The sequence below is a fragment of the Panthera uncia genome (genome assembly GCF_023721935.1).
Source record: "Panthera uncia isolate 11264 chromosome D3 unlocalized genomic scaffold, Puncia_PCG_1.0 HiC_scaffold_8, whole genome shotgun sequence".
Lineage (NCBI taxonomy): Eukaryota > Metazoa > Chordata > Mammalia > Carnivora > Felidae > Panthera > Panthera uncia.
The window spans coordinates 64,425,422-64,452,201 of record NW_026057586.1 but is presented as its reverse complement, the minus strand read 5'-3'; the positions used below and the strand labels follow the sequence as shown (position 1 = coordinate 64,452,201).

At 48.3% G+C, this 26,780-nt stretch overlaps 1 protein-coding gene across 3 annotated transcripts in view; it reads right to left on the bottom strand.

The window, feature by feature from the left end:
* The window catches only part of CDC45 (cell division cycle 45), a 33,742-nt gene that overhangs the window by 336 nt on the left and 6,626 nt on the right, over positions 1 to 26,780 (bottom strand). Inside the window, exons 7-20 of one of the 3 annotated variants that reach the window (XR_007455474.1) lie at positions 23,405 to 23,460; positions 21,745 to 21,793; positions 19,905 to 19,966; positions 18,126 to 18,176; positions 16,655 to 16,774; positions 14,924 to 15,055; positions 14,556 to 14,654; positions 13,801 to 13,962; positions 7,934 to 8,072; positions 7,767 to 7,850; positions 6,043 to 6,161; positions 3,436 to 3,512; positions 1,398 to 1,464; positions 634 to 733 (exon numbers count right to left, since the gene is read on the bottom strand). Coding sequence is in view for 2 of the 3 variants with exons in the window: in XM_049620570.1 (XP_049476527.1) it covers positions 1,400 to 1,464; positions 3,436 to 3,512; positions 6,043 to 6,161; positions 7,767 to 7,850; positions 7,934 to 8,072; positions 13,801 to 13,962; positions 14,556 to 14,654; positions 14,924 to 15,055; positions 16,655 to 16,774; positions 18,126 to 18,176; positions 19,905 to 19,966; positions 21,745 to 21,793; positions 23,405 to 23,460 (1,215 nt within the window). In the remaining variant the exon portion in view is untranslated. The remainder of the gene's footprint in view (positions 1 to 633; positions 734 to 1,397; positions 1,465 to 3,435; positions 3,513 to 6,042; positions 6,162 to 7,766; positions 7,851 to 7,933; positions 8,073 to 13,800; positions 13,963 to 14,555; positions 14,655 to 14,923; positions 15,056 to 16,654; positions 16,775 to 18,125; positions 18,177 to 19,904; positions 19,967 to 21,744; positions 21,794 to 23,404; positions 23,461 to 26,780) is intronic. The other 2 variants (XM_049620570.1, XM_049620571.1) reach the window with 2 other exon arrangements.

Genomic DNA, 26,780 nt, shown 5'->3' with positions numbered 1-26,780 from the left:
GAGAACCTCCAAGGCCTCATGGCCCTCCACCACTATATCGCCCTGCAGACCCTGCCAGTGCCCTGTCCAGTCTCAGCCCCGTGGTAGCTTCACAAGGTTTCTCCCCTGGCCTGGAACGTCTCCCCGTACTGTCCCCCCACCCACCTTCCTGGCTGGCTCACTGTGCACACTGTCATGGTGGCAGGGCACACAGCAGCAGTGGCATCACTGAGCAGGCCGCAGGGGAGGAGTATGCTTGAAATACCAGCCCCCTGCCCAAAAGCCCCCACTTGTAGCCTTTGATTTGGGTCATAAACTTACACCTTGCCCCCATCTGAAGGCTCAGTGCTCACTGTCCAAGGGGTGTTAGCCCCACTTCAGATGAGGAACCCGCCATAGCCTGGTGAGGTACCCAACAGACCTTGCTGAAGACCCGAAGGGTCTGAGTCCAAAGTTCCTCCCCAACACGAGCCCCTTTATGCCCTAGCCTACTCTGAAAGAGGGACTCTGGGGTCCCTGAGACCCCCTATATCATTCTCAGCAGAGCCCACTGGGGCCCTGACAGGGGAAAGGCACCTGCCCTCCACAGTTTCCAACTCACTATGGATGGTGGGGGAGCGGGAAGACCCTGGGCCAGAACAAGGGCACCCCTACCTCAGAGTCTTGACAAGGCCTGTCTACCACAGCAGTGGCTCCAGCCCAGGGCTCAAGGAGATGCAGGGCTGAGTATGAGCATCCACTGTGCGGGGGGGCCCTTCAAGAGAGATGGCATGAGTGGCACTGGAAAGAGCCCCGGCTGGTGAGCATCACTGTGGACTGCCAGTGACAGCCTCATGCTGGTGCAGGCCCACAGAGATGACATTTTATAGTTATCGATGAGTGGCTGCTAATAGCTTTGTTTTCTCCTAAGTCAAATGCACAAGAGCCCGGATAGGAGCCTCTGTGGGCTCTTGCCCAGAGCCTGATACAATGCTGCAAAAAGCAGCAAAGCTCCAGGTGTCCCTCCCCTGCCCCCCTCACCCACAGGGGTCACCCTCTTTCCCGGCAGTGCCAGGAGGCCTGCATTTCACTCACTGATGCCCAGCCCATAGTGTGGTCAGGAGAGGGTAAATGCCAGCTCTTGCTGAAGGAGTCCCAAGAAGCTTAATGAAATTAGCTCTTTCAAAAATGCCCCGTTGCGGCACTGCCGCCAGCCCAGGGACATCCTTGGGAAAAATGTGTTGGTCCCAAATCTTAGAACACTGCTTGGGTCTGAAACCCAAGTAGAAAAGCCTGGCTTGAGGAGGAAAAACTCAAAGCAGGGAATGCGGGGCCCTCTTTACACTTCAACAAGGCTGGCTTTGTGGCAGGGCCACCCCCAGCCTCTTCTGGGGAGCCCCCCTAAACTCTCCAGCACCCACCCCTCCCCCACATCTCACCATCAGGACAGGAGAGAAACAAGTGCATCCAGAAACTTGCTCCGATCCTCTGCTTTCAGTTCAATTACTGAAGTAATGAAAGAAAAACACCTCGTGAGGTGGAGGAGTAGGGCTGAGGGTGAGGGAGCAGTAGGAAAAACAAGTCAGGGTGTTTGAACTCCTTCTTCCGAGTCATCCAAGATGGGAACCACCCTCCAGCACATTTCAAAATGTACTCAGCTCCTTGAGGCCTGGAAATTTTTGAACTCAGAGGTTGTACTTCACTGTCCGTATTTAATCCTCAGAAACTGCTGACTGCCTGTTAGTGAGGCTAGCTGGGCTTATAGTCTATGGGGAGGACCCTCTGGGCAGCTAGGAGACTGGCAGTGACAGCCAGTAAGGGGGACATGGGATGTGACAGTTTAGAACAGATCTAGGCAGAGACAGGCCTTCCCATCCTGCTGGACACAGAGCCCTGCCCCATTGTGGGTTGCAGGAGGCCCTGAGTCTTGCTCTGGCCAGTCTCTCGGCTTCAGTGCTCTCTTCTGCACAAGGGGGACACGATGTGAACTACCTCCATTTCTGGGGGCCATCAGACTCAGACAAGCACATGGACCCTCATCAAACAGGGCAAAACTGGACCAGCCTGGTCCTGTGAGCCATCTGGAACCCCAGGCCCAGTGTACCCAGGTGGGTGCTGGCCTGGCTCCCTCTGCCGTGTCCCTCCTCACTGCTCTCCACCCATGGGGGAAGCCGAGTAACTCCCAGCCCGCAAATCTTCTGTGAGAAGCTGGGACATCTTGCAGGCCAGCCAGCACCAACATCTCCCACATTGTGTGTGCTGCTGCTGGGGTTGAACCCACCCAACATAGAGCCACAGCCCAAGTGGGCCCAGCATGAAAGAGCTGGCTTTAGATGACTGAGACAGCTGGGATAAACACTGGGTCACTGATGGCAGGGACTCATTGTAACAAATCAGCTGATGGTGATGAAAGACACTGTTCTTTCTCACAGATGGGGGTTATGGGCTGAAGTATATTCTCCCCAAGTTCTTGAGTAGAAGGCCTAGCCACCAGCGCCTCAGACAGCATGTGCTTTATTTGGAGAGTGGGCTCTTGAAGGTGTTTAGGGTCAATGAGGTCATATGGGGGAGCCCTAATCCAGTCTCACTGGGGCCCTTATAAGGAGACAAAGACACAGACGCAGAGGGACGACTGTGTGAGGACACAGCCAGAAAGACGGCCATCTGCAAACCAAGGAAAGAGGCCTCAAAAGAAAACGACCCTGTGTACACTTTGATCTTGGACTTCAGCCTCTAGAACGGTGAGAAATGTACTTCTGTTGTTTAAACTTCCTAGTCTACGTATGTTGTTACGGCAGCCCGAGCACACTAATACAAAGGGTGAGGGGTCACCATGTCTGTTTTACTTAAAAATCTGTCAGTGAGAATAAAAAGTAAATATGGCTAAATGTCAACCATGTTCCACGCTGGCCTATGGAGAAAACTGTGGGGTGTTGTGGGGGGGGCACTGGCCAGCTTGCAAAGCCACCCCCTGGACTGGGCTCTTCCATTCTCTGGGTTCATGCAACATAAGGGTGGGGCCAGTACCTGGGCTGTCACAGGACTACGTGGGACCCTTCATGATAACACAGATAAGAGCTGCTGGCCTGCAGTGGTGGCCAGCATAGCCTTGGAGGCAGTGCTCTTGGGTTGCCATAAGCCCTGTTTCCATACCCACAGAAGAGGCAGGTGACCCTGATGGGTGAGGCTGGCCCAGGAGGCTCTAGAGGCCAGTCCTCGGGACTCCTTCGTGAAGTGGTCTCAAGGGCTGGACTGTAAGGCCGAAGCCAGGCTTATGGCTCTATGGGCAATACCCGTTCTTTCTCTGCCCTGGGAGCCCACCAGAGGCAGGGGCATCCTAGAGCTCCCTGAGCCACCTGGTCCGGGGCTGGTTCCGAAAAAATGAGGGCTGCTTGCAAGGTATTTCTAGCGATGCCAGCTTCCCTAGTTCAAGGCCAGCGCTGACCTTGAAAGGGCCCCAGTACAGCAAACTCTTACCTGAGAGGTCAAAATGGTTGTGCAGCGTCCGAGAATTGGTGCCCTCTGCTGCCTTCTCAAACGCCCGCCCAAAAAAGCTGCAGACATATAAAAGGTCTGTTGGGAACCCATCCACTGTAATGGACCTTCCTAAGTCCCCAGAACAGACATTAGACTTGGCCCAGACTCCTCCCTGGCCGCCGGGTCTACCTGTTGGCACTCATACTCCTTCCTGGGCCACTGTCCTCTGAGGTCTCACCCACACTCACTAGTCACCTTCTCTTGCTGCTGTTCAGCATCCAGCTGGACCTTGTTCAGCCCTCAGGGCATGAGTGTCCCTGGGCACCTCCCAGGATATGCCCTGACTTAGCCTCTCTCATGCCTGCCACCGTGCTGGCAGCTGGGACAGGAGAAGCAGAGGCTCAATGGGAGGCATGCTGGGATGGGAGTCTCGGCCAAGGCTGGGTCACACACAGGGTGGAGATGGGAGGAGCCTGCAGGGCCGGGCTACAGTGTGCGGCCACAACTCAGGGGCGCAGGAACATCAAGGGTGGAGGTGTGTGGCAGGGAGGCACACCCAACCCCTGGGGGCTCAGGGTTGCTGCAGGTAGTAAGGGCTGGCAGTGGAGGGAGAGCATCACGGGGAAGGGACTCTTGGGCTGGTCACAGTCAAGGAGAACAGGAAGAGGAGGGGCGAGTGCTTCAAACCTCTGTGGCAACTCTCACTCAAGACTGCATACCAGCCAGAGTGAACCACTAACCACAGTCACATACAGCAACAGATTGATAGCTGGAGTGAGGACGCAGGCAGCTGTGGTGGCCTGTGGGGGAAGGGCTTGCTGGCTGTCTTGAGAACACAGCCCAGGAGCCCCTGGCCAGCTCCACCCCGTATGACTGAATCCAAGACCCATGGCATAGCTTTGGAAAGCAGCCCAGCAACATGGAAGCATTTGTCTTAAAAAAGTCCATTGTCTCTCCCAACTTGCTACCTAAATGGCCTTTGCAGACACAAAAGGAGGTCAAAGCTCACAAACCAGAGCTAGGATTGATCCAGATCCAAGACCAGCATCTTCCACAGCAGAGGCCAATAAGAGCTAACTGGGAAAACTGAGGAGCACAAGACACTAGTGGTCCTTAGTCCCCAAGCTGCCCCACTTGGGGGCTAGGTGTCTTGCTGCCAGCTGTCACTCAGTATCTGACCAAGGTCACCTCTTGGGATGTGTTGGGGAGCACTGAGACTCTGCCAGAGAGGCAAAGGATGGTCACACATAGCCCCTGGGATTAGTCACAGGGCTCTCTGGCTATGCAGAGCATGAAGGGGGCAGCAGGGAGAACTGGGGAGCCCCTCAAGGCCCTGCCTGTTGGCCAATACAATGTCTGGATGGAGTGGGCAGGAGAAAACCTGACCTTGCTGCAGGAGGAGAATGAGAACCCAGCCCAACAGATGCAGGGAAGACGTTTAGAAGACGGTGGGAGAAGCTTCTCAAAAGCACAAGAAGATGAACCTATGCATTCACAAACCCACTGGTACAATGTCCATAATAACAAAAAGTTAAAAACAGCCTGAATATCCAATAGAAGATGACAGATAAACTGTCACCTTCATTTAACAGGTTTCCTACTGCTTTAAGTCACTTTTGAAAAAACGTGCATAAAGGGCTGATACTCGGTAAGAAAACAAAATGCAGAAGTACACCACTGACAAAAGTCCAAAACGTTTCCTAGACGCTAAATAAAGAAAAGGTTGAAGGAGGACAGGGAGCCACCACCCCACAGTCTGGGTGACTACAGCAGTTCTGCAGGCTTCTGCCGGCATGCGGGCGGTAGGGGGGTGGTGGGGGGGGTGGTGGTGTGCTGGATTCTCCACCTGCTGCCCAAACCATGGGGGTGCAAGTGAGCTCAACTTTGGAATGGCAACTCCGTGCTGGCAGGTAGGCAGCCTGGGTGTGCACGCCCCTGCACACACTCTAGTGAATGATCTTTGGTATTTCAGCTCTTACAACTAAACTTTTAAATGTTTGGCAAATGCCTGAAGTGGGGATTTAGTGAATAGTGACTCTGACTCACTGGGGTGGGGGAAGGGATGGGAGACACTGCCTGGATCTCCTCAAAGGTTAGTGTGAGGCCCAAACAAGATGGTGATCACTCATGAAGGTTTTGAAGGCATTGTACAGAGTTGGTCTCAAGGATCCTTACAGGTGAAGCCTAATTTCTGGGGTGGCTGACCTGAAACCCCTCAGATTTTCAGTATAAACCATTTGTACCTCGGAAGAGGGTTCTGGCCCAGGAAGGGCTGGGGCTCCTGCCCAAGGCCACACAGAGCCAGGATACCTTATCACACCTCACTGTAGGTGTGGAGCCCATTCTGGATCCTGGAAGAGCCAGCCACTCTTGTCTGGGAGACCTTGAACAAACTAAAAGAATTCAAAAGTCCAGTCAAGGGGTAAGGCAGAGGCTCAGTGGCTAACCTGCAGCCCACATATTTAAACCCTCACAGTCCCGCCACATGGTGGAAAAGGCTATCCTTGGTGTGGCATTGAGGGCAAAGATCACCCAACTCAGCAGAACCCATGGGCCAATGACACCCCTTGAGATCCCAACTCCCAGGAGATGCAGAACCCAGCTCACTTCTTCCTGTCTGAGCTGTCGGTCTCTGGGGGGATGCCCACCACAGTCACAGTGCCCTGCTCCACACTCAGGGGTGCGGCCATCACCAAAGGCAGCAGCTTGCAGCGCCGGTTCTTTGTCTGTGGAGGTAAATTGCACCCTTAGTCACAGCCCCATTGGGCAAGCGCACCACTCCATGCCTAGAAGCTCTAACAGGGCCAGCCACCCACTCTCCAAAAACCTCCAGGAGCTTTCTCTCACCACAGATGCTCAAGTCCCCATGCAGCTGCCCCCCACGCTGTGACACCCTATTCCTAGCCTCCTTCTGTGCCAGTGTCCCTTGGTTGTTCCCTCCCTCACCTCCTTTAGGTCCTGAAGCAGTTGTCACCTTCTCCAGGAGGACCCCCCCCCCCCAACCAACCCCCCTCCGTTATCCTGCTTCAGCTTCTCCATGGCGTGCCACCATCTGACACCACACATAATCTTTCGTCATCTGTCCCCTTGCCAGCATGCATCCGCCTTCAACATGGAGACTCAAGTGTTTCCTTCACTGCTGTACCCATTGCACCCATACCCTATGACAGAGGTGACCAACTATCCTGATTTGTCCAGGACTGAAGGGTATCCAAGGGTCATTGGTCACCCTATGATATCAGAGCCTGGCTGGTGGTGACTGCTTAAGGAATATTTGATAAATGATGGGTCCTGTGAAGTGGATATTCATTCATCCATTTTACAGATGAGGAAACTGAGGCCAGAGATCAAATAATTGACCTCATATCACACAACTGGTAAACAAGGAGGCTGAGATTTAAAAGAAGCCTAGACAGGGGCGTCAGGGTGGCTCAGTTGGTTAAGCGTCCAACTTAGGCTCAGGTCATGATCTCGTGGTACGTAAGTTTGAGCCCTATGTCAGGCTCTGTACGGACAGCTCAGAGCCTGGAGACTGCTTCAGATTCTGTGTCTCCCTCTCTCTCTCTGCCCTGCCCCCACTCACACTCTGTTTCTCTCTCTCAAAAATAAATAAACACTAAAAAAATAATAAAAGAAGCTTAGACAACTTTAGAGCTCATGTTTTGTCCCTAGTCCAACTTTTGTCATTATTTGACTGTCCTCACATAATACTCAGATAATCATTTTATAGGTCAGTTCAGTGGTATGAGATAATGTCAACATCCTATTAAACATTTTGTTAAGAGTAGCCCCCAGTGTAAACTGTCATCCAGGAAGCAGAGTAAGACTTTGATTGTTGACATGTGTGGGATCATCCCTTTTGTGATCATACCCAGGGGGTGTGTTAGCCTGATGTTAGCTGGGTAGGGGTGGGTGTCCCAGGCCAAGGCAAAGAAGGCTGTTAGGCCATACAAAAGATGGAACCACACATGGAAAAGGGAAAGCCAGCCCAGAAAACAGAGTTTTGCTAGGAAGCAAGTCTGTGCTACAACCAACTTCATCTCTCCCTGATCTGCCACAGCTGAACATAAGCCGTAGCCTCACATTCTCCATGAGGTCCCTTCCTACTTGTCCAAGAGACCAGGATGGCCAAGTAACAAAATCAGAGCTTCTAGGAACTGGAAGATTCCGAAGGGTCAGCTGAGGAAAACACAGCTCAGAAAAAGTGAGTGTTTTCCCCAGACCCCACAGCTGGTGCACGGCCACCAGTACCTCAAGGCCAGCCTCTAACGCCTAGTCCAAGCTCTGCTCTGGGCATCTACCTTCTGGCACCCACCCACCCAGTTCCTCACCGAACACACAAAGGACTTCAGCAGGTGTCTGCTGAGCAGGCTCAGGGATGCTGGCTTGGAAAATAGCACAATGTCCGGAGTGCCCTGCAGGGGAAGGACACAGAGACAGTCAGACGGGGCTGCTGGCAGGCGTGGCCTGGTGCTCAGCTGTCCACAGGAAGCCTGACCTCCATGAGGGAGCAGTAGAGGAAGGGCCCCTGGGAGATGACAAGGTTGGTGCAGAGGCAGCTGGCGATGGTCTGCTGCGTGGCTCGCAGCTGCTTCTTGGCGAGTTCCAGGCCATGGTAGAGTTTGTCCAGGTTACTCCTGTAACACGGCAGACACACAGCTTCAGCATAGAGTCACAAACAGAGCACTTGGCTCCTGGGAGGGTATATGGGGATGAGAGTTTCTTTCTTTCCCTCCTGAGTTCCCTTTCATATGAAAGGAAGGAATAAAACATACATAAACCCAGTGACAAACATGAGATGTGGGAGGGGCATCAGAAGACAGGAAACTGAAAGCCAACAGAGGGAAGACACTGTCCAGCAGGACCTGGAAGGTGTCCAGAGGGCTCTGACAGAGGGGCCAGGGCAAGGTCCAAGAGGAGAATCAGGGACACCTCACCTGACGGATGGATTATTACCCTTCCCCCCACGAAAGGAGGGTTCTCCTCTAAATACATTAAAATGAACTCTGTGGAGAAGTGCACCAAGAAGTTAAAGGTCTCAAAGTGTCATATTGGCTCTCGACCTTTCAAGATGAAGCAATGCCTTCTAGCCTGTATGTTATACCCAAAGACCCAGTGCCTCACCAGGTTTCCACAGCTCCCCCTCTTGATCATGAGGACCACCAGGTATTTGAGAAATGCCTATGCCCAGAAAAAGTGACCCTAGATGAAACAGAGATAATTTGGAGAACAAAAGAAAACTTGAAATGAATTCTAATTAAAATCTTCAAAGGAATTTGGGCAACTAAGGTATTTGTAAACCAGTAACAGGATGCCATGAAAAAGGAACAATCAGAAACTCAAAGTGTTTGTGGAAAGTAAAGTGATTGCAAAAAAATAAAAAATTCACTCAAAGGCTAGAGGATAAAGTCAAGAAGCTTCCTTAACACCAAGAATAAGACAAACATGGAAAACATAAGGCAAAAATCAGACAGAGTATTCCAGGAAAGAAAGAATAAAAAAACCACATATGTATGTTTGAGAGGAGTAATAAATAGTACAAAAGCATTCCCAAGCTGAAAAATCTGGGGCTTTGGATCAAAAGGGCTCGCCTGAGAACCCAGTACAATCCATGAGGCAAGATCTACCCAAGACACATCACTATGAAATGACAAAACACTGAAAATAAAAGAAAAAGTCCTGCAAGCTTTTTTAGGTGGGGTATGAGGCATTGATAAAGAAACAAGAACTAAGATAGCTCAGACTTCAATTAGCACCACTGGCTGCTAGAAGACAGGGGAGCAATAAAATCCACATTTAACAGGAAATTACCTTCAACCTTGAATTGTATACAAGCTATACCAGGGACCAGGTGAGGGTAGAATAAAGATATTGTCAGATGTGTAAGAACTCAGAACATTTACCTCATTATGTGCTCTTTCTTTAAAGAAAGAGAAGTATGCTCTAAAAAAATGAAAGGCTGAAAAAACCAAAGACAAGGACCCTAAGAAACACTGGCTCCAACCCAGGGCACAGTCAGTGCCTGGGATTGGCACAGTCAGTGCCAAACATCAGTGGTGGCAGTGAACAGCAGGCCTAGAGAGCTGCAGGTCCAGGCTGGTGTCAGAAGGCAGAACCCCAGGCTCTCCTAGACAAAAGGGACTCAAGGAATAGCTCCTGGAAGTAGAGCTTGGGAAAAAACTGGATATTATAAAGAAGGCAATTAAGAGTTCCAGGAAAAACAAAGAGCAGCATCAGAAAGTAACATAATCACTGCACACGAGTGATTCTGGAACATTGATTTTCATCTTTTAGAATCAAATCTATAGTCAAGGATGAGATGACTTGCATTCTATTCTCTAACCAAGTGTTATTAACCCTAAAAATATAAAAGCATAGATTTCACAAAGTAGAAGGTATAGGGAAGAGAAAAGTAAGAATGCTAATATCTTTTTCTTACAAAGTAGGGAGAAAAGAGACAATGGTGATAGAACAAGATGTAAGTATGTTACAGTTACAAAGGAGCTAAAAACAGTGGCACAGGAAGGGAAAGGAGCACAAAAGAGGAATAAATATTCTGTCATAGCAGGAAGTCAGTAAACAATGTCTAAAACTGCTCCATCAACTCTGGGATGAGGGCATCAACAGTTGATACTATAGTTTTTGGGATTTCCTTATATTTCTAGATAAAAATAGAGCAACCACATTGTAAAACCAAAAATCTAGGACTCTCACGACAAGAGAATAAGGGAACACTGTAGACCCCAAAACATAAGCAGGGGGAATAGACCACCAACTGGCCATAAGACCGGTGTATCTTTGGGAGTTAGTGTGGGAGGGAGCAGAGAAGCAGCAAGAGCTAAGAATGTTTAAAAACACCAGGCAACTGGGGCACAGTGGTTCAAAGTGAGAGTTTTACCCTGTCCAATAGCAGGTGAGTGCAGGAGCTGTGATAAAGTGCAAGGGGACATGGTAAAGACTAGGGGGCCGTAGCAGTCTAGCTCTGACCAGCCAGAGCTCCTTTCCACTCTGGGTCCCTCACTGAGGAGAAACTGCCAAGATGGAATCAAAATTGAGTAAGACAGAGACAATATGAAAAAGGAAAAAGAAGGTACAGACAAAAATGTACCTGGGATTGTAGTGGAGGTTCTAGCAGTTGGAAAGGAAAAAGTAAAACCATCTCTATTTGCAGATAACATAATCTTGTATATAGGAAATCCTAAGGAATAACTAAAACCTATTACAACTAAAAACAAACAAACAAAAAAACTATTAGAGCTAATAAATAAGTTCAATACTGTTGCAAGACACAAGATAAATATACAAAAAGCAACTCTATTTCTATGCAATAGCAATCAGTAAACAAAAATAAAATTAAGAAAACAAGTGTATTTACCATAGTGTCAAAAAGAATAAAATATATATATATTTTTTTTTAATTTTTTTTTTAACGTTTATTTATTTTTGAGACAGAGAGAGACAGAGCATGAACGGGGGAGGGTCAGAGAGAGAGGGAGACACAGAATCTGAAATAGGCTCCAGGCTCTGAGCTGTCAGCACAGAGCCCGACGCGGGGCTCGAACTCACGGACCGCGAGATCGTGACCTGAGCCGAAGTCGGACGCTTAACCGACTGAGCCACCCAGGCATCCCAAGAATAAAATATTTAGGAATAAATTTAACAGGGGCAACCTGGGTGGCTCAGTTGGTTAAGCATCCAACTCTTGATCTCAGCTCAGGTGATGATCTCAAGGTTCGTGAGATCGAGCCCCAAGTTAGGCTCTGTGCTGATGGTGTGGAGCCTGCTTGGGATTCTCTCTCTCCCCCTCTCTTGTCCCTCCCCTGCTTGTGAATGTGCTCTCAAAATAAATAAACATTTAAAAAAAAGAATAAATTTAACAAAAGAAGTACAAAAAGAATTTATTCTCTGAAAAATACAAAACGTTCTTGAAAAAAATTAAAGAGGATCTGAGTTAATGGGAAAACATCCCATGTTCATGGACTGGAAGACTTCCTATTGTTGAGACAACAATACTCCCCAAATTTATCTATAGGTTCAAAGCAATATGACTTCTTTGCAGTATCTGACAAGCTGATTCTAAAACTCATATGGAACTTCAAGGAACACAGAATAACCAAAACTAGCTATAAAGCTACAGTAATCAAAACCGTGTGGTATTGCCACAAGGACAGATACACCAATTGATGGGACAGAACTGAGAGTCTAGAAATAAATTCTCATATTTACAGTTCACTGATATTCAACATGGGTGCCAAAATGATTCAGTGGGGGGAAAGAAGTCTTTTCAACAAATGGTATTAGAACAATTTGGATGTACACATACAAAAGGATTAAGTTGAACCTGTTCCTTGCACCAGACACAAAAATTAACCTCAAATGAATCATACACCTAATGTAAAGGCAAAAACTGTAAAACTGTGAAGTGGTTTCTTAGATATAATATCAAAAACATAAGAAACAAAAGAAAAAGGATAACCTGGATATGACTGAAATTAAAACCTTGTGCTTCAAAGAACTGTATCAAGAAAGTGAAAAGATAACCCACAGGATGGGGGAAAATATTTGCAAATCATGTATTTGGTAAGGGATTTATATTTAGCATATAGGAAACAATTCTTACAGCTCCATAATAAAGACAATTTAAAAATGGACAAAGGACTTGAATAGACAGCTCTCCAAATGAGATCTACAAATAGCCAATAAGCACATGAAAAGCTGCTCAACATCATTAGCCATGAGGGAAATGCAAATCAAAACCACAATGAGATCCCACTTCACGTCACTTCACACTAGGATGGCTACCGTGGTGGGTGTGGAGAAATTCAAACTCATACACTACTGATGGAATGTAAAATGATGTAATCACTTTGGAAAACAGTCTACCCATTATTCAAAAGATAAAACAGACTTACCATACGACCCAGAAATTCCATCCCCAGGCATATACACAAGAGCAATGAAAACACGTCCACACAACTTATACATGCGTATTTATGGCAGCATTATTCATAACAGTCAAAAGGTAGAAACTATCACTGATCAATGGATGAATAAAATGTGGTATATCCATACCATAGAGTCTTATTTGCAAGAAAAAGTAAGGAAATTTCTTCATGTTGCAACATGGATGAACCTTGAGAACACTAGCCTAAGTGAAAGGAGTCAGTTATAAAAGGACATGTATTGTTCAATCCCGTTTATACGAAGTGTCCAAAATAGCAAATCTATGAAGACAGAAAGTAGATTAGTGGTTGCCTAGGGCTCAGAGAGATGGGAGATTTGGGAGGTGATGGTTAAGGGGAATGGGGGGCTTCTTTCTGATGCAACGAATATGTTCTAAAATTAGGTAGTGGCGGGGCGCCTGGGTGGCGCAGTCGGTTAAGCGTCCGACTTCAGCCAGGTCACGATCTCGCGGTCTGTGAGTTCGAGCCCCGCGTCAGGCTCTGGGCTGATGGCTCGGAGCCTGGAGCCTGCTTCGGTTTCTGTGTCTCCCTCTCTCTCTGCCCCTCCCCCATTCATGCTCTGTCTCTCTCTCTGTCCCAAAAATAAATAAAAAACGTTGAAAAAAAAAATTAAAAAAAAAAAAAAATTAGGTAGTGGTGATATTTGCACAACCTTGTAAATATACTAAAAGCCACTGAATTGTACACATTAAATGGGTGGATTATATGGTGTACGAATTATAACTCAGTAAAGCTATTTAAAAAAAGTATGTCAGGGAACAGGGCAGGAAACCCCAGAAAGCAGACCCCTACATTTTTTAACACTGCACAGCAACAGAAGTGGCAGTTCTCTGAAGTTAGAAAGCTGTCTGAATCATGCCTCCTCTGAAAGTCAGGGAAGCTAAATTTACACACAAAAAATGAGAAACAGACAAGGAGCAAGGTCAAATCCTCTCAAAGTTACTATCAGAAAAAAGGGAATAGGGAGAATAGCATACCTATATCGATAATGCAAGTACTCTAGAAAGATGTGCCCCCAGAAGGTCAACACTGTGATGTTCTATTTCAAAGCAAGCTCAGACACATTAAAAACAAAATATAAAATGAGACATCTCAGGAAATGAAATAAAAAAATTAGAAATAAGAGGCAAATAATTGATAAATGAAGATTAAACTAGAAAAAAACTCACAAGAATGAATAAACACCACAAATAATGACTGAAGAGGTCAAGGAGGTAAAAAACGATTAAAAATCAAAAAGGAGAAGGAAAGGGTTTGAGAGGAAGATGGACAGGAAATGTGTCACATGCTCCCCTGGTGGACTGCGATTACTTTCTGCAGGACACAGTCACCCCCATGCCCCTGGGGTTCCTGTGACTTGCCTCCTTGAAGAGTATTAGGATGAGGAATAGTGGCCCACTACCTGGAGAGACTGTCCAAAGCCTGGATGAAGTTATCTGTCCCTGAGCCGTCCTTCTCGGGACTCTCCATCAGTGACATGGTGGCAAAGACCACGTCACTGGCCAGGAACTTATGCTTGAACCCGAAGTGAATGCTGAAAGTCTGCACGCGCATGTCCTTCATCCTGCAATGGGAGCAAGCAACATGGCTGATATCCCTGTGTGCATGTGGGAGTGCTCTCAAGTTGTGGGTGAGCTCTCACTGCCAGGCCAGGCCAGCAGATGTACGGCTGTCTCTCCCTGGCCCCTGCTAATGCACAAGGCAAGACCACTGTGGTCCAAGAATGGAGGGGGGGAGAAGACCTGACATAATAGCCCTGTAACCTGGGGCACTGAGTGCCTTGTCCAAAGCTGTCCTATTGGTTGGGGGAAAGAGCAGAGATGTGTGTGCAGCCCCTCCCATGTCCCAGGATGCTAGAAGCAGCCACAGGACCCTCTAGGCAGAGCGTGCCTGAACCTGGCCTCAGGGGGCCCTTCCCACAGCTATTTCCTGTGTCCAGTCAGGGATAGACCAGGTTGACCTAGAGGTCTACACCTCAGCCCCAGGATGTAAGGACCCGGACTTCTCTAGACCTGGACCTACTTTTAAACCAAAGAGAACTCAAAACTTTGGGAAAGATTAGACAGGTCATATTTGCTTGTGTATTCTTGTTTTTGCATTATTTTAGGTTAAAGCTGAAGCCTGAACAAAGCTTAACGCCGAAAAACATGTGTTTACCCAAATTTATTTGCAGACTCTTCGATCATCTCCCGCAAATTCTCCTTCAAGGAGACATCCATGGACTGGAACTTCTGCTTCACCTGTTTCAAGGGGAGGCTGGAAAGATGACAAGCACCAGTCACATGAGTAACCTGGCTTCAGATGGAGGTCACCAAGCACCAGTGGGACTGAGAGCACTCTACAAGGAGTCCCAGTGCTCATGAGAGGGGTCTTCATATGTAGGCCTTTGGGCAATATTCTGGGGTCTCCGAGTGAGACACTTCAGGTAGAAACAGGCAGCCTCTGAATGTTGGTCACAACCAAGGGGAGGGACCTTTCCCCTGGTGGTAGGAGTGGGGGGCCTCTGGGCCAAGGCGGTCACTCACCCCACGTCTGCAAGGAACTCCTGGAGACGCTTCTGCCCATGCACAGACCAGAGCTTGAACCTGGCTGCAGTGTAGCATGTGTTGCATAGGCTGTCATGGAGGGACCAGTGCTGGTAGAGTGCCAGGCGGAGGCTGGGCCCAGTCAAGGAGGCAGTGGCTGGCCAGTGACCCGTGGCTTGGGCAGTGCACGGCCCTACCCATCCCCAGAGAGCCTGCCTGCACAACCAGTTACACCTCCTTAGCTTCATTTGACCCATATGGAGAGCTTATAAGGGGGTGTCTGCACACCATTATCACTGTTGGACAGACGGGGAAACTGAGGCGCGGGGGTTCTGAGAGTCTAGGTACTGTGGTGACAGAGACAGTCCTCATGGCTACACAGGGCAGTCCATGCTGTCATCACATCTGCTCCCTGCATGCTACACCTAGCTTGGCCCTCTCCCACACCCGCCTCTCTGCTGGACCCCCCTGAACAAAACCCCCTCTTCTTAAACACACTGTTTACTGCCAGTGGGGCTGTGAGCATGGCTGTGTGTGAGGGTGATCCTGTCCCCACCCCATTGTGTGCCCCTTCTTCCCGGTCCCAAGGGTCTAAGCAGGATGTCAGGCTGGTTCTGCCTGCCTCCCAGTGTCATGCTGGTACCTTGACACCATTTCTGCCAACATATCTGCCCTTGAGGCTTAGCTCTGACCACATGGTGGGCTCTGTCCTCAGTGCTGCCCAGCCTGATGGCTGAGACCTGATCCCTGGACATCCTGTGTCAGGCCCTGGTGGGCTCTCCAATCCTGGGAGCTCAGATGCCTCACATTTAACACGTCTTCCTAGACATGACCTTCTACTCACCTATCCAAATCCACATTTATTGGTCCCCATCCATCCCAGCAGGCATAGGACAGCATCATTCCCGCCATCACTACCTACCACTGAAGCAGCAGGCCCCAGCCCTGCCTTATACCTATGGCTGCCAGTCTGTATCCCTGCAACCAGCAGTCCAGGGACCTTTTAAGCATAAAGAATTGAACTCAACAACCTCCTCAACCTCCCACTGCCCTGGGCTCTCTGACCTTCAGACTCCACTCATCTCTCCAGTCCCTTCCTCAGGGCCTTTGCACAGCCATGGTCTTGGCCCAGGCTGTCCTCCCTCCCACCCCGTGTGTCTGAGTCTCAGCCTGAGATGTGGCCCCCCGCAAAGGCCTTTCCTGAGTATTGCCACCCAACAACCCCCTGGTTACTCCATCAATGCCCCACCTTATTATGGAACATTTGTGCTCTGTAATCACATGCTGGCTTACTGCTTCCTGACGGGCTTGGCAAGAGTCTGCGCTCATCATTAAACTGCCCGCACTGCACAGATAGGCCCTGCAACACACCAGGCCTACAATGAGCCGTAAATAAATAGATGATGCTTCTGAACACAGCACTGGCATTTAGGAGCCAAAGCCATACAGAAGAGCCAGGACAGAGTCCACTCCCCAGTACCTGGTGCTTTGCCGAGCCTGGAGAGCACACCAGGGCCCCTTTCTCAAAGCCTCTAGTTTCATCCACTGCCTGCCTGGGTACACAGTAGACACAGCAGTACAATCCAGGCCTGCGGCTCCACAGCCACAACCACACCACCCCCAGGGGGATGTGGGCTGGGCTTGCAGAGGTGATAAAGTGGTGTGTGGCTGAGCAAAACTGAGGGCAGGGGGGTGCTGCCTGTGCTTGGCCGGCCTGAACAACAAGGATACTCATACTCGAAGGAGATCCGTGTACAGTCCACAGAGAGGGAGTTCTCCTCATCCTCATTCCGGTGGTTGTGCCGAGACACATGGCGCTGCAGGATGCCAACGTCCGTTACGTACTTCATCCTGGAATGAAAGCACTGCCAGCCGCCTGGGTGGATGCCTTCCTCCCTCACGTGCAGCCAGGCCACGTGGCTTCCCTCCTTCCCTCGGGGGACCCCCCTCACAGGCTAAGGGGCTAGCCCACCATACAGGCTGTTCCTGTCAGGATGAGGAAGGTCCACCACCTCTGCAAAGCCAAATGCAGCTGTGGCACCAGGGCCTTGGCAGCTAGGTTCTAAGCCCTTCCTCCACGACGAGGATCCAGGCCCAAGGGGGCATGTGAGTAGACAGAGCTGGGAGGGGTGGGCTCTGGCCGCAGCCCCTGCCCCCTTGCACTCTCCTCTGGGTGGCAGCTGTCCTGCCCTTACTTATTTGAGGCCTCCTGAGGGCAGGCACTGCAGGAGGCCAAAGCCCTGTCCAGCAGTCACAGTCAAGTGGACGGACTACATAGTGACAGTAGTCCACAGCAAAGGGTGTGGATCCTCTCAAGCACAGCAGGAGAGGGCAGACCCCAGTCCAGATCCACCTGCAGATGGCCACTGAGCAGGACAGTGACAGTGGAGCCTCATGTGAGGGGCTGCCATAGGCCAGGGACAGTGCCTGGCATTGCACACAACGCATGCCATCTTTAAGAGAGAAGGGGGAACAAGGCCCAGCAAGGTATCCACGCCTGTGAGACTCAGAACCCTCCTGGTCCCTAGGCTACACCATATGACTCAGGTAGGCAGAGTGGGGTGGAGAGGCAGGGAATGGGGGTGCTGGGGCCTCTGTAAACTGCACAAGGAGTGTCCTTGGACAGGGTTAGGGTAGGGTTCCCTGTCAATTGTCTTAGAGTCCTCACCTGATGGCCACCAGAATGCGGATGAGAGGGGGTGCTGGCACCCCATGCTTCCCAGGTATCTCTATTCTGGGGCAGCCCTTCAGCTCTCCATCAGGAGTGATGGGGAGCACTAAAGCCCGCTCACCAAGGGGCAAAAGAGAATTCGGCTCCATGCCAGCCCTCCTGGCAGTCCTTGCCAGCCTTCCCCTTGCCGTTGAGATCACATCCACCCTCCCTGGTAGGACTCCTGGGGTCCTCACCTCCTCCTCCCAGAGCCCCCATGTCTACCTTGCAAGGACCACATGGAGAGCCAGGATACTGAGCTCCCTCCTCTCACCTCTGGCTCCACCTGCTGGGCTCCCCGAGGGTGGATGAAGCATCCATACAAGGCCTAGTTCTAAGCCCTTCCTCGGTGACAAGGATCCAGGCCTAAGGCCAGCCCCCTCCTCATCAGGGCTCTGCCACCCATCTTCCCACTGCAAAACTGGGCTGCAGCCAGGCCATGTACATGGCCACAGCACAGGCCAACCTCTGACAGCCTGAGTACATCCTTACTGGGTGATCTTGTCTTGCACCCACTGGTCCGTTAGTCCAACGATGGCCCACCTGGAAGAGAAGAGTGCAACAAAGCTCACAGGAGCATGGCCTGGCCCAGGCCCACCACCCGACAGTCTCTCCTCTGCAGGGTAGAAGGTTATGGAGCCAACTCAGGGCTCCCAGCATAGTAGCACAGCAGTGGGAACTTCTGGTGCACAGGAGGGAGCTCTCCCAGGGCAAGGATGGCAGGCCTGACGTGGTCTCTGGGAGCTGGCTGACCCCAACACTCTCCACCCTCATCTTTCTGGAGCAGAGCTGCAGCAGACTCGGTGCTCAGTTGCTGGTGGGTCCTGGTGTGTCACTCCACCCCCAAGCCCCTCATGTCACCTGCCCCTCTGCAATATGGCTTACACCACAACAGACCCTCATCAAGTCCATGGCTGTTGTCCTGGTATGAAATGGCAGGACATAGAGTCACAGAATTTAGGCCTCTTAAGAGCCTTCCAAGGTCCTGTCTCTAAGCTCATCTTTTGTGGATGAGATGATGGAGGCCCAAGCTGGCCTGACCTCCCCAAGGACCATGGCCAGCCCATGGCAGAAGGAACCAGGACCTCAGGTATTACCCTCTGTCAGTCCCCAGGCAGCGTCCTTCAATAACCCCCTCTGGGACCAGAGCCAAGAATAGTCAAAGATGCTGGGAGCAGTGAGATGGAGAGGCCCTGGAAGGTTCATGTGGGGGCAGGGCATTCGAGCACCCCACCATATCTGTCAGTGCAGTGAGTCCCTTCTCAGAAGGTCTTCTTCAAAACATGCCACCATGGGGTGTCTTCCTAAGCCCACCCTTTCCTCCTTCCAACCTTCCCATGCATATATTTTGTATCAGCTTATTTTGCATTTGTTCTTGTGCTATATCTGGAGTTTTCTGGAGGCATTTCAAGGGGGCATATTCTGACATCAATGCTAAACTGGAGGTACTTGTTGTGAGTGGGCCGTCAAGGGTGCCCCCAAGCACATAGCAGGGAGTGCAGGTGAGGCTAACAGAGCTGAACCTGAGGATGGCAGGTAGGCATCTGCTCAGGGTGATGACAGAGCACCCTGGGGCCTAGGTGTAACCAGGGCTTTGGTCCTGCCCCAGCCCCCGGCTGTCGTAAAACCCTGATTCAGCAAAGACCATTACAATCCCCACCATGGGCTCAGGCCTGGAAAGAATATCCCCTCCTCATCTTGTAGTGGAGAAAACCAGAACTAGAGCAGAGGACCGAGGGGGTGGAGCAGGCCGGACCTGTATTTTCTTTCCTCAGACTCTGGGTTTAGTTTTTAAACCAACCTGTGTACAGCACCCCAATGTGCTGGGTGCTCCTGCTTGCAGCCAGTGCAGCAAACTCAGAGGTGGGCTAAGGGTTATTCCTGTACCAGATTTCACAGCACGCCAGGGAAGCAAAGCTGCCTGACAAGGGCTGCCATATTCAAATCTCCCACTCCTACTGTCACCTGAATTTACGAGGCAGCAAGGCTGAGTGGTAGGGTGGGAAGGTTAGAGCTGCACTCAGGCCCCACCCCCTGACCCTCTGCACCCAACAATGCTCCCTACATTTCCCCTAGGAGTTTGTATGCAGACAAAAGCCTCAAAGGAAGAAAACCAGGGCTATGCCTATTCCCAGAAAGGGGTTGTGTCCAATGTTCCTGGTGGGGACCACACAGTGATGTCTTCTTCCAGACCCTGTTCTCACTGTGGAAGGACAGCTACTTGGAGAAGGAAGCCCCACATAGCACTGGTCTTGACTGGGGCCTACATACCACAGCATGTCGTTCAAGTCTTTTGACATCATCCACGCCAGGTCAAACATCACCATGGCTGACTGAAAGAAAGAAAGAAGCCTGAGGTCCAAGGCAGCTGTGCTCCTAGGCAGGGTGTGCACCAGGGCTGGGTTGTCCAGGATCCCAGCCAAGCCCCTAAAGATCGAAGGTATTCCCAGCTAGGGAAGGAAGCATGGGTGGATTCCAGGCCAAACCAAGGGAGGAAGACAGAGGAACTCAAGTCATCTGCATGGTCTCCTCTGCTAACTAGTCATTTCTATGTACATACTTCATCATGCAAGGGAGAACACCTGAGTACAGCACTGTGCTAGTGCCTCTACACATCTCACTGGGTCCCTCAGTGATACCTGGGGAGGCAATGAAGCCAGGAGGTTAGGGACCTTTGTCCACACACTCCTCCTGGCTGGCTGGCAGGCTTACACACACTCTCAGGAAGGCTGGATGAAGCAGGGCCTTGGTTCTCATTACCTGGTCGTTAAAGAGGAAGGGTGCTTCCGGACCTCTGTGAGGAAGATCTTTCTAACAGGGCTGTCTGCAGACAGAAGCAACTAACTCCCTGTGAGCATAGTCTGGGTTTTGGTAGGAGACAACAAGGGGTATCAGTGTCTGACCAGAAGATTCTAAAGTCCCATTGGCTGTGTGATGCTGGGCTGCCCACCAGAGAGGATTTCCAAGGGAATGATTCACAAATCTGGAGGGAGCTGGGCGACTGCTGCCCCACCCACCTCCCACTGCTTGGAATTTTCCATGTGCTGGGGCAGAGCAGAGAGGGAAAAAGATGATCTTTCAAAGGACAATGGGACCTTGATACTAAAAGGGATACTGGAAATATGGCACTCAGAGTTCAAGGTCCCAGGGCCAAATGCTAACACTGAACACATATTTTACTGGAAACTAATTTTCTAGGGATCCTTACAGCCTTGAGCTCTGCTCAACAGTACCAGAGTCAGGGGCACCCGGGTGGCACAGTTGGTTAAGCGTCCGACTCTTGATCTCGGCTCAGGTCATAATCTCACAGTTCATGAGTTCAAGCCCCGCATCAAGGTCTGCACTGATGATGCAGAGTCTGCTGAGGATTCTCTCTCCTTCTCTCTGCCCCTCCCCTGCTTGTGCATGCTTTCTCTCAAAATAAGTAAACAAACTTAAAAAAAAAAAATTTTTTTTAATAAATTAAACAAAACAAAGCAAAAAAATACCTGCCACAGTCAACACAGTAGGTTTTCCATGTGAAATTCTGTTCCATAACACATGCAGTGATGGGCCTTGGTAATTATAAACACAGACTTGTTCTGTATTTTTGATGGTGAACAAAAATAATAGCTGTTGTCCTTTAGGCACCTATTGGGTGTGCAGGATCATCCTAACAACTGCCTCTGAAATGAGGGCTGTTCTCTTCCTTTTATGGAGGAACAAAAGTTTAAGTCTCAGAGAGGCTGCCCCCCACATGCCCTAGGTCACACAGCAGAAGTTGTGAGGCTCAGATTCAAATCAGGCTTTTATGGTTCTAAAAATTTTTTTTTTTAACGTTTATTTTTGAGACAGAGAGAGAGCATGCACGGGGGAGGGGCAGAGAGCGAGTGAGACACAGAATCTGAAACAGGCTCCAGGCTCTGAGCTGTCAGCACAGAGCCCGACGCGGGGCTCAAACTCATGGACCGCGAGATCATGATCTGGACCGAAGTTGGACATCTAACCACCTGAGCTACCCAGGCACCCCAGGCTTTTGTGGTTCTAAAACATATGCTCATTTCTCCTCATGTTTTAGGTCACTGACCCTTGAGTCAGAACTTTATGGTGAAGTACACCTATTCGTACATACCGATGTCCCGTGATATTCATACTGTTCATAGTCAAAGAGGATGTCTCTTCTGTAATGACATAAAATGCAGTTCTTCAACAGGAAGCAGTACAAGGAAGACAAACATTTGGAAAATGCTAAAACTTGACAGTAATCAAAGAAACACATTAAGTCACAGTACTCTTTGTATTCGCTTATGGACTGTTTCAGAGTACACATGTGCAATGCAGGAAAGGGAGCAATATTGACATAAAAGGCTTGTGGCAATGAAAGAAGTAAAATGGCATAGAATAATCTTAGAATCCCACTTTTATCCTAAGACAACAATTCAAAGGAACAAGCAAGACAACACTATGTGCACAAACACAATTGTTCATTGCAGCCTTATTTGTCATGGCAAAATACCAGAAGTAACCTCCAGTTTGAAAAGGAGATTGGCCATATAAGTATAATGCAAGTCATAAAAGTGTTGGAACTATCAAAAATGGTTAGATTAAGTAAAAACAATGCAAAATTAGGTGCGTGTTATGATCACATAAAAAATACACAAGTATGGATACCCCAGGAAGATTGATTCAAAGCCAGAATCTCTTCCAATCATTGAATATGGATTATATTCACTTTCCTTTTCATTGCACTTCCCGAAATATATTTTCATTGTCCTTTCATGAGGGAGTAGCCAAGTACAACGCCCTCAGCTGGAACAGCAGAGACTTTCAGGGACTGGATCAAGTAAGGAATACTCAACTCAACAGCACTGTGGCACGGTCACCTCAAGCTACAATAATCTTTCCATTTTTTTATTTTAGAGTGCTTCAATTTTTTTTAAATATTTATTTACTTTTAAGAGAGAGAGAATCAGCGCATGAGTGGAGGAAGGGCAGAGACAGAGGGAGACACAGAATTCGAAGCAGGTTCCAGACTCTGAGCTGTCAGCACAGAGCCTAAAGTGGGGCTTGAACAAATGAACAGTGAGATCGTGACCTGAGCTGAAGTCAGACGCTTACCGACTGAGCCACACAGGTGCCCCTGGAGCACTTCAATTTTTTAATTTGCAATGTGAAGAGGAATTATAGATAATTCAGTTTTCTTCTCATTCACATTTTCTATGAAAACTTTTATACAATTAGCATCTATCTCATTTAGGAAGAACTTACAAATAAAACTATATCTGGAAAAACAACAAAAATAAAAGACAAGAGGCTGTTATCCCTAACAGAGAGCAGAAGACCTCTGAGCCCAGTCCTGCCACTTGTAAGACCACAGCATGATACAGAGGGGATCCAGAGCTCTTCTCCGATACAGGGAACACATGCTCACTCCTGGAGCCACCAGCCCAGAGACTCTAAACTAACTGAATTGGGGGTGCCTGGGGTGGCTCAGTTGGTTAAGCATCCAACTCTTGATTTTGGCTCAGGTCATAATCTCATGATTCATGAGATTAAGCCTTGCGCCAGGCTCTGCAATGACAGCGCAGAGCCTGCTTGGAATTCTCCCTCTCTCTGCCCCTCCCCTGGTCACAGGCACTCTCAATCTCTTTCTCTCTGTCTAAATGTATTGTCCTCAAATGCAAAAAAAAAAAAAAAAAAAAAGAAAGTATCTAGTCGCCATGGAAAACATAGGTATCCCAGAGGGATTGCAGACTCCATGGCACAGGGTGCTGCTTGAAGTACACACTCACCTCCGGGCCTCCCACTCTCTTCGCTGCCTCCTCTTCATGGTTTGTGCCACTATCTCCTGATGTAGGGACAAAGAGAACAAAAGGTTGAGCAAATAGGGGAGGCTGGGTGGCTCAGTTGGTTAAGCATCTGACTCCAGCTCAGGTCATGTTCTTAGAACTTGTGAGTTCGAGCTCCACATCAGGCTCTGTAGTCAGAGCCTGGAGACTGCTTCGGATTCTGTGTCCCCCTCTCGGTCCCTCCCCTGCTCATGTGCTATCTCTCTCTCTCTCTCCTTCAAAATAAGCATTAAAAAAAAAGTTGAGCAAATAAGCCAGGAATGTACTCCTGTAGCCCGAGAAGGTTCCAATCAGGCAGAAGCCACTGGACATGGACCCCTGAGGGAAAACATGGGTCATTCATTCCCATGTCCTGAGCTCAGCCTGGTCCTAGAGAAGAGAAGAACTGAAGTGGGGGATGATTGAGACCTCTCTAGCCCACTGGCACTACAGACACCATATGGTGGACAGAAGCAGATGCTTCCCCAGTGCCTGCTCAGGCTACACTCTGTCCATGTGCTCCGTCTGTCCACTCCAGCCTTCCATCATCCCCATCACTGTGTGATCCAGAAGTGCATAGCTACTTCATACTGGCTTCCCCGCCAGATCACTAAGCACTAATGTTACCAATATCCTTCCACGTACCAGCCACTGGGGTTTTTTTTTGTTTTGTTTTTGTTTTGTTTTGTTTTGTTTTGCTTATAGATCCTAGACTTGGAGCTGAAGAAGCCAGCAACCTGGAAACCCCAACAGGCACAGAGAAAAAAAGTCCTCAACAAAAGCCAAAGGATCCTAAAGAGCAGCCTTGAAAGACAGAAAACTTTTAGACAATGATTGGTCTAATCCAGCCACCACGACCAAAAACTGTGGCCCCACCCCTATCCACTTGGCAAAGACGAAGTAGAAGCCTAGACTCTCACCCTGGTGAATACCTCCCACCTGTAACACTTCCACCTTTCACTTGTAACATCTCTCAACATGCTCACTGGGGTGGTATCAGAGGAGGCCAAGTAGTGAGCCTAGAACTTTCTTGCCCAGTGGTAACAAGGAGCCACTCTTCTTGGTGGTTAATGGAGGTCAAGTGGAGAATCTTTAACTTCTATCTCCACCTGGCTATAAAGAGACATGCTGCCCACCTGCTCCTTTGCCAGAATGATGTCAGAGAAAGCAGGTAACACAGAAGGCTTAATTAAGATCCAGAGTCTCAAAACATAAAATAAAATGTCCAGGTTTCATTTGAAAAGCAGTCATCACACCAAGAGCCAGGAAAATCTCAAACTGAACACCAAAACAGGAAATCCATAAATGTTAACTCAAAGATGACAAAGATGTGAGAATTATCTGACAAAAATTTTTAAAGCAGCCATCACAAAAATGCTTCAATGAGTAATTAAAAACACAGTTGAAACAAAAGAAAAAAATAGGAAGCTTTAGTAAATAAATAGAAAAATGAAGAAGAACCAAAATGAAATTTAAAACTGAAAATTACAATAACTGAAATAGAAACTCAGTAGAGGGGCTCAAGAGCAAAATGGAGGAACAGAGGAAAGAACCAGCAGATACGATGATAGAAAATATCCAGTCTGATTAATAGAGGGGTAAATGGACTGGAAAAACAAACAAACAAACAAACAAACAGTAACATGTGAACCTACAACAAAAGACCTAACTTTCCTGTCATTGGTGCCCTGGAAGGAGAGGAAAACAAAAGGGTGAAAACACCCTGGAATAAATAATGCCTGAAAACAAAGAAATCTAGCTCAAAATCTGGCAAGAGATATAAACCTACAGATTCAAGAAGCTGACTGAATCCCAATAGGTTAAACCCAAAGAAATCCACACCAAGACACATCGTAATTAAACTTCTGAATATTAGAGCCCCCATTTTTTTTTTTAAATCTCAAAAAAAGCAAGAGAAAAATGACATCTTATGTATAGGATAAAACAGTATGAATGCCAGCAGATTTCTCACTAGAAACCACAGGGGCCAGAAGTAGCATAACATTTTCAAGCACTGACCAAAAACAGCTGTTAACCCCAAATCCCATACCCTGTGAAAATATCTTTCAGGAATGAAGGGAAAAGTCAAGAAATTCTCAGGAAAAGGAATACTAAGAGAATTTACTGCCAGCAGAGTGCCTCTAAAAAAAGTTAAAGGACTTTCTGTAAATAGAAAGAAAATGACAAAAGAAAAAACCTTGGAACATCAGGATGGAAGGAAGAACGGGTAAATACAATAGGCTTTCCTTATCCTCTTGAGTTTTAGAATAGAATCATGTTTGATTGTTGAAGCAAAATTTATACCATTGTATGAGGTGGATCCAAATGTACACAGAGAATATAAGAAACTCACATAAACAGAGAAGAGTAAGGGAAGTAAAGGAAGGTAACGTTTCCACATTTATAGCCTGTTGTCTCTAAATCTCTGAGTGTACACTCTTATTAATAAAAATATTTCTGAGAATATATCTTGAATCCACGTATATTTACAAATCATGAAGATTTAATTACCGTTGAGGTAGTCTCAAAGGGCTAACTTACCAAAATCAAATATGTAGCCCTAAACTTGGATTACAGAAAACACAAGGATAGAGGAGCAAGTAAAAGTACTCCACAAACAAGTGATAAATACTAGACAACTGGATTGGCCTCCAATGTCATTCAAAACACAACAGAAAAAAAAAGAAAAAACAAAAAGAGTGGGGTCCTGGTCTAGGTGAAAAGACAATTAAGAGGGGTGTCTGGCTGGCTCAGTCAGAGAAGCGTGACTCTTGATCTCAGGGTCATAAGTTCCAGCCCCATGTTGGGTGTAGATATCACTTTATTAAAAAAAAAAAAAAAAAAAAAAGACAAGAGAAATAGCTAAACGCAAATGTGCCAGCCCTGGTTGGATGACACTTCAGAAACAAAAGCAGCTGCAAAATCTATTCTGGGGAACAAGTGAAATTTGAATATGGGTTGAATATTAGAGGACACCGTTAATTGCTTACATACAATAATGGTATTGCATTTATAGAGGAGAATGATCTTAGAAGATGAGTTTTTTTGTTTTTGTTTTTTAACATTTATTTATTTTTGAGAAACAGAGAGAGACAGAGCATGAGCAGGGGAGGGGCAGAGAGAGAGAGGGAGACCCAGAATCCGAAGCAGGCTCCAAGCTGTCAGCAGAGCCAGATGCGGGGCTCGAACTAACAAACCGCGAGTTCATGACCTGAGCAGAAGTCAGACGCTTAACCGACTGAGCCACCCAGGTGCCCTGAAGATGAGTTTTAAAGTCTATTTATTTAGGGGCATCTGGGTGGCTCACTATTTATTTAGGGGCATCTGGGTGGCTCAGTCA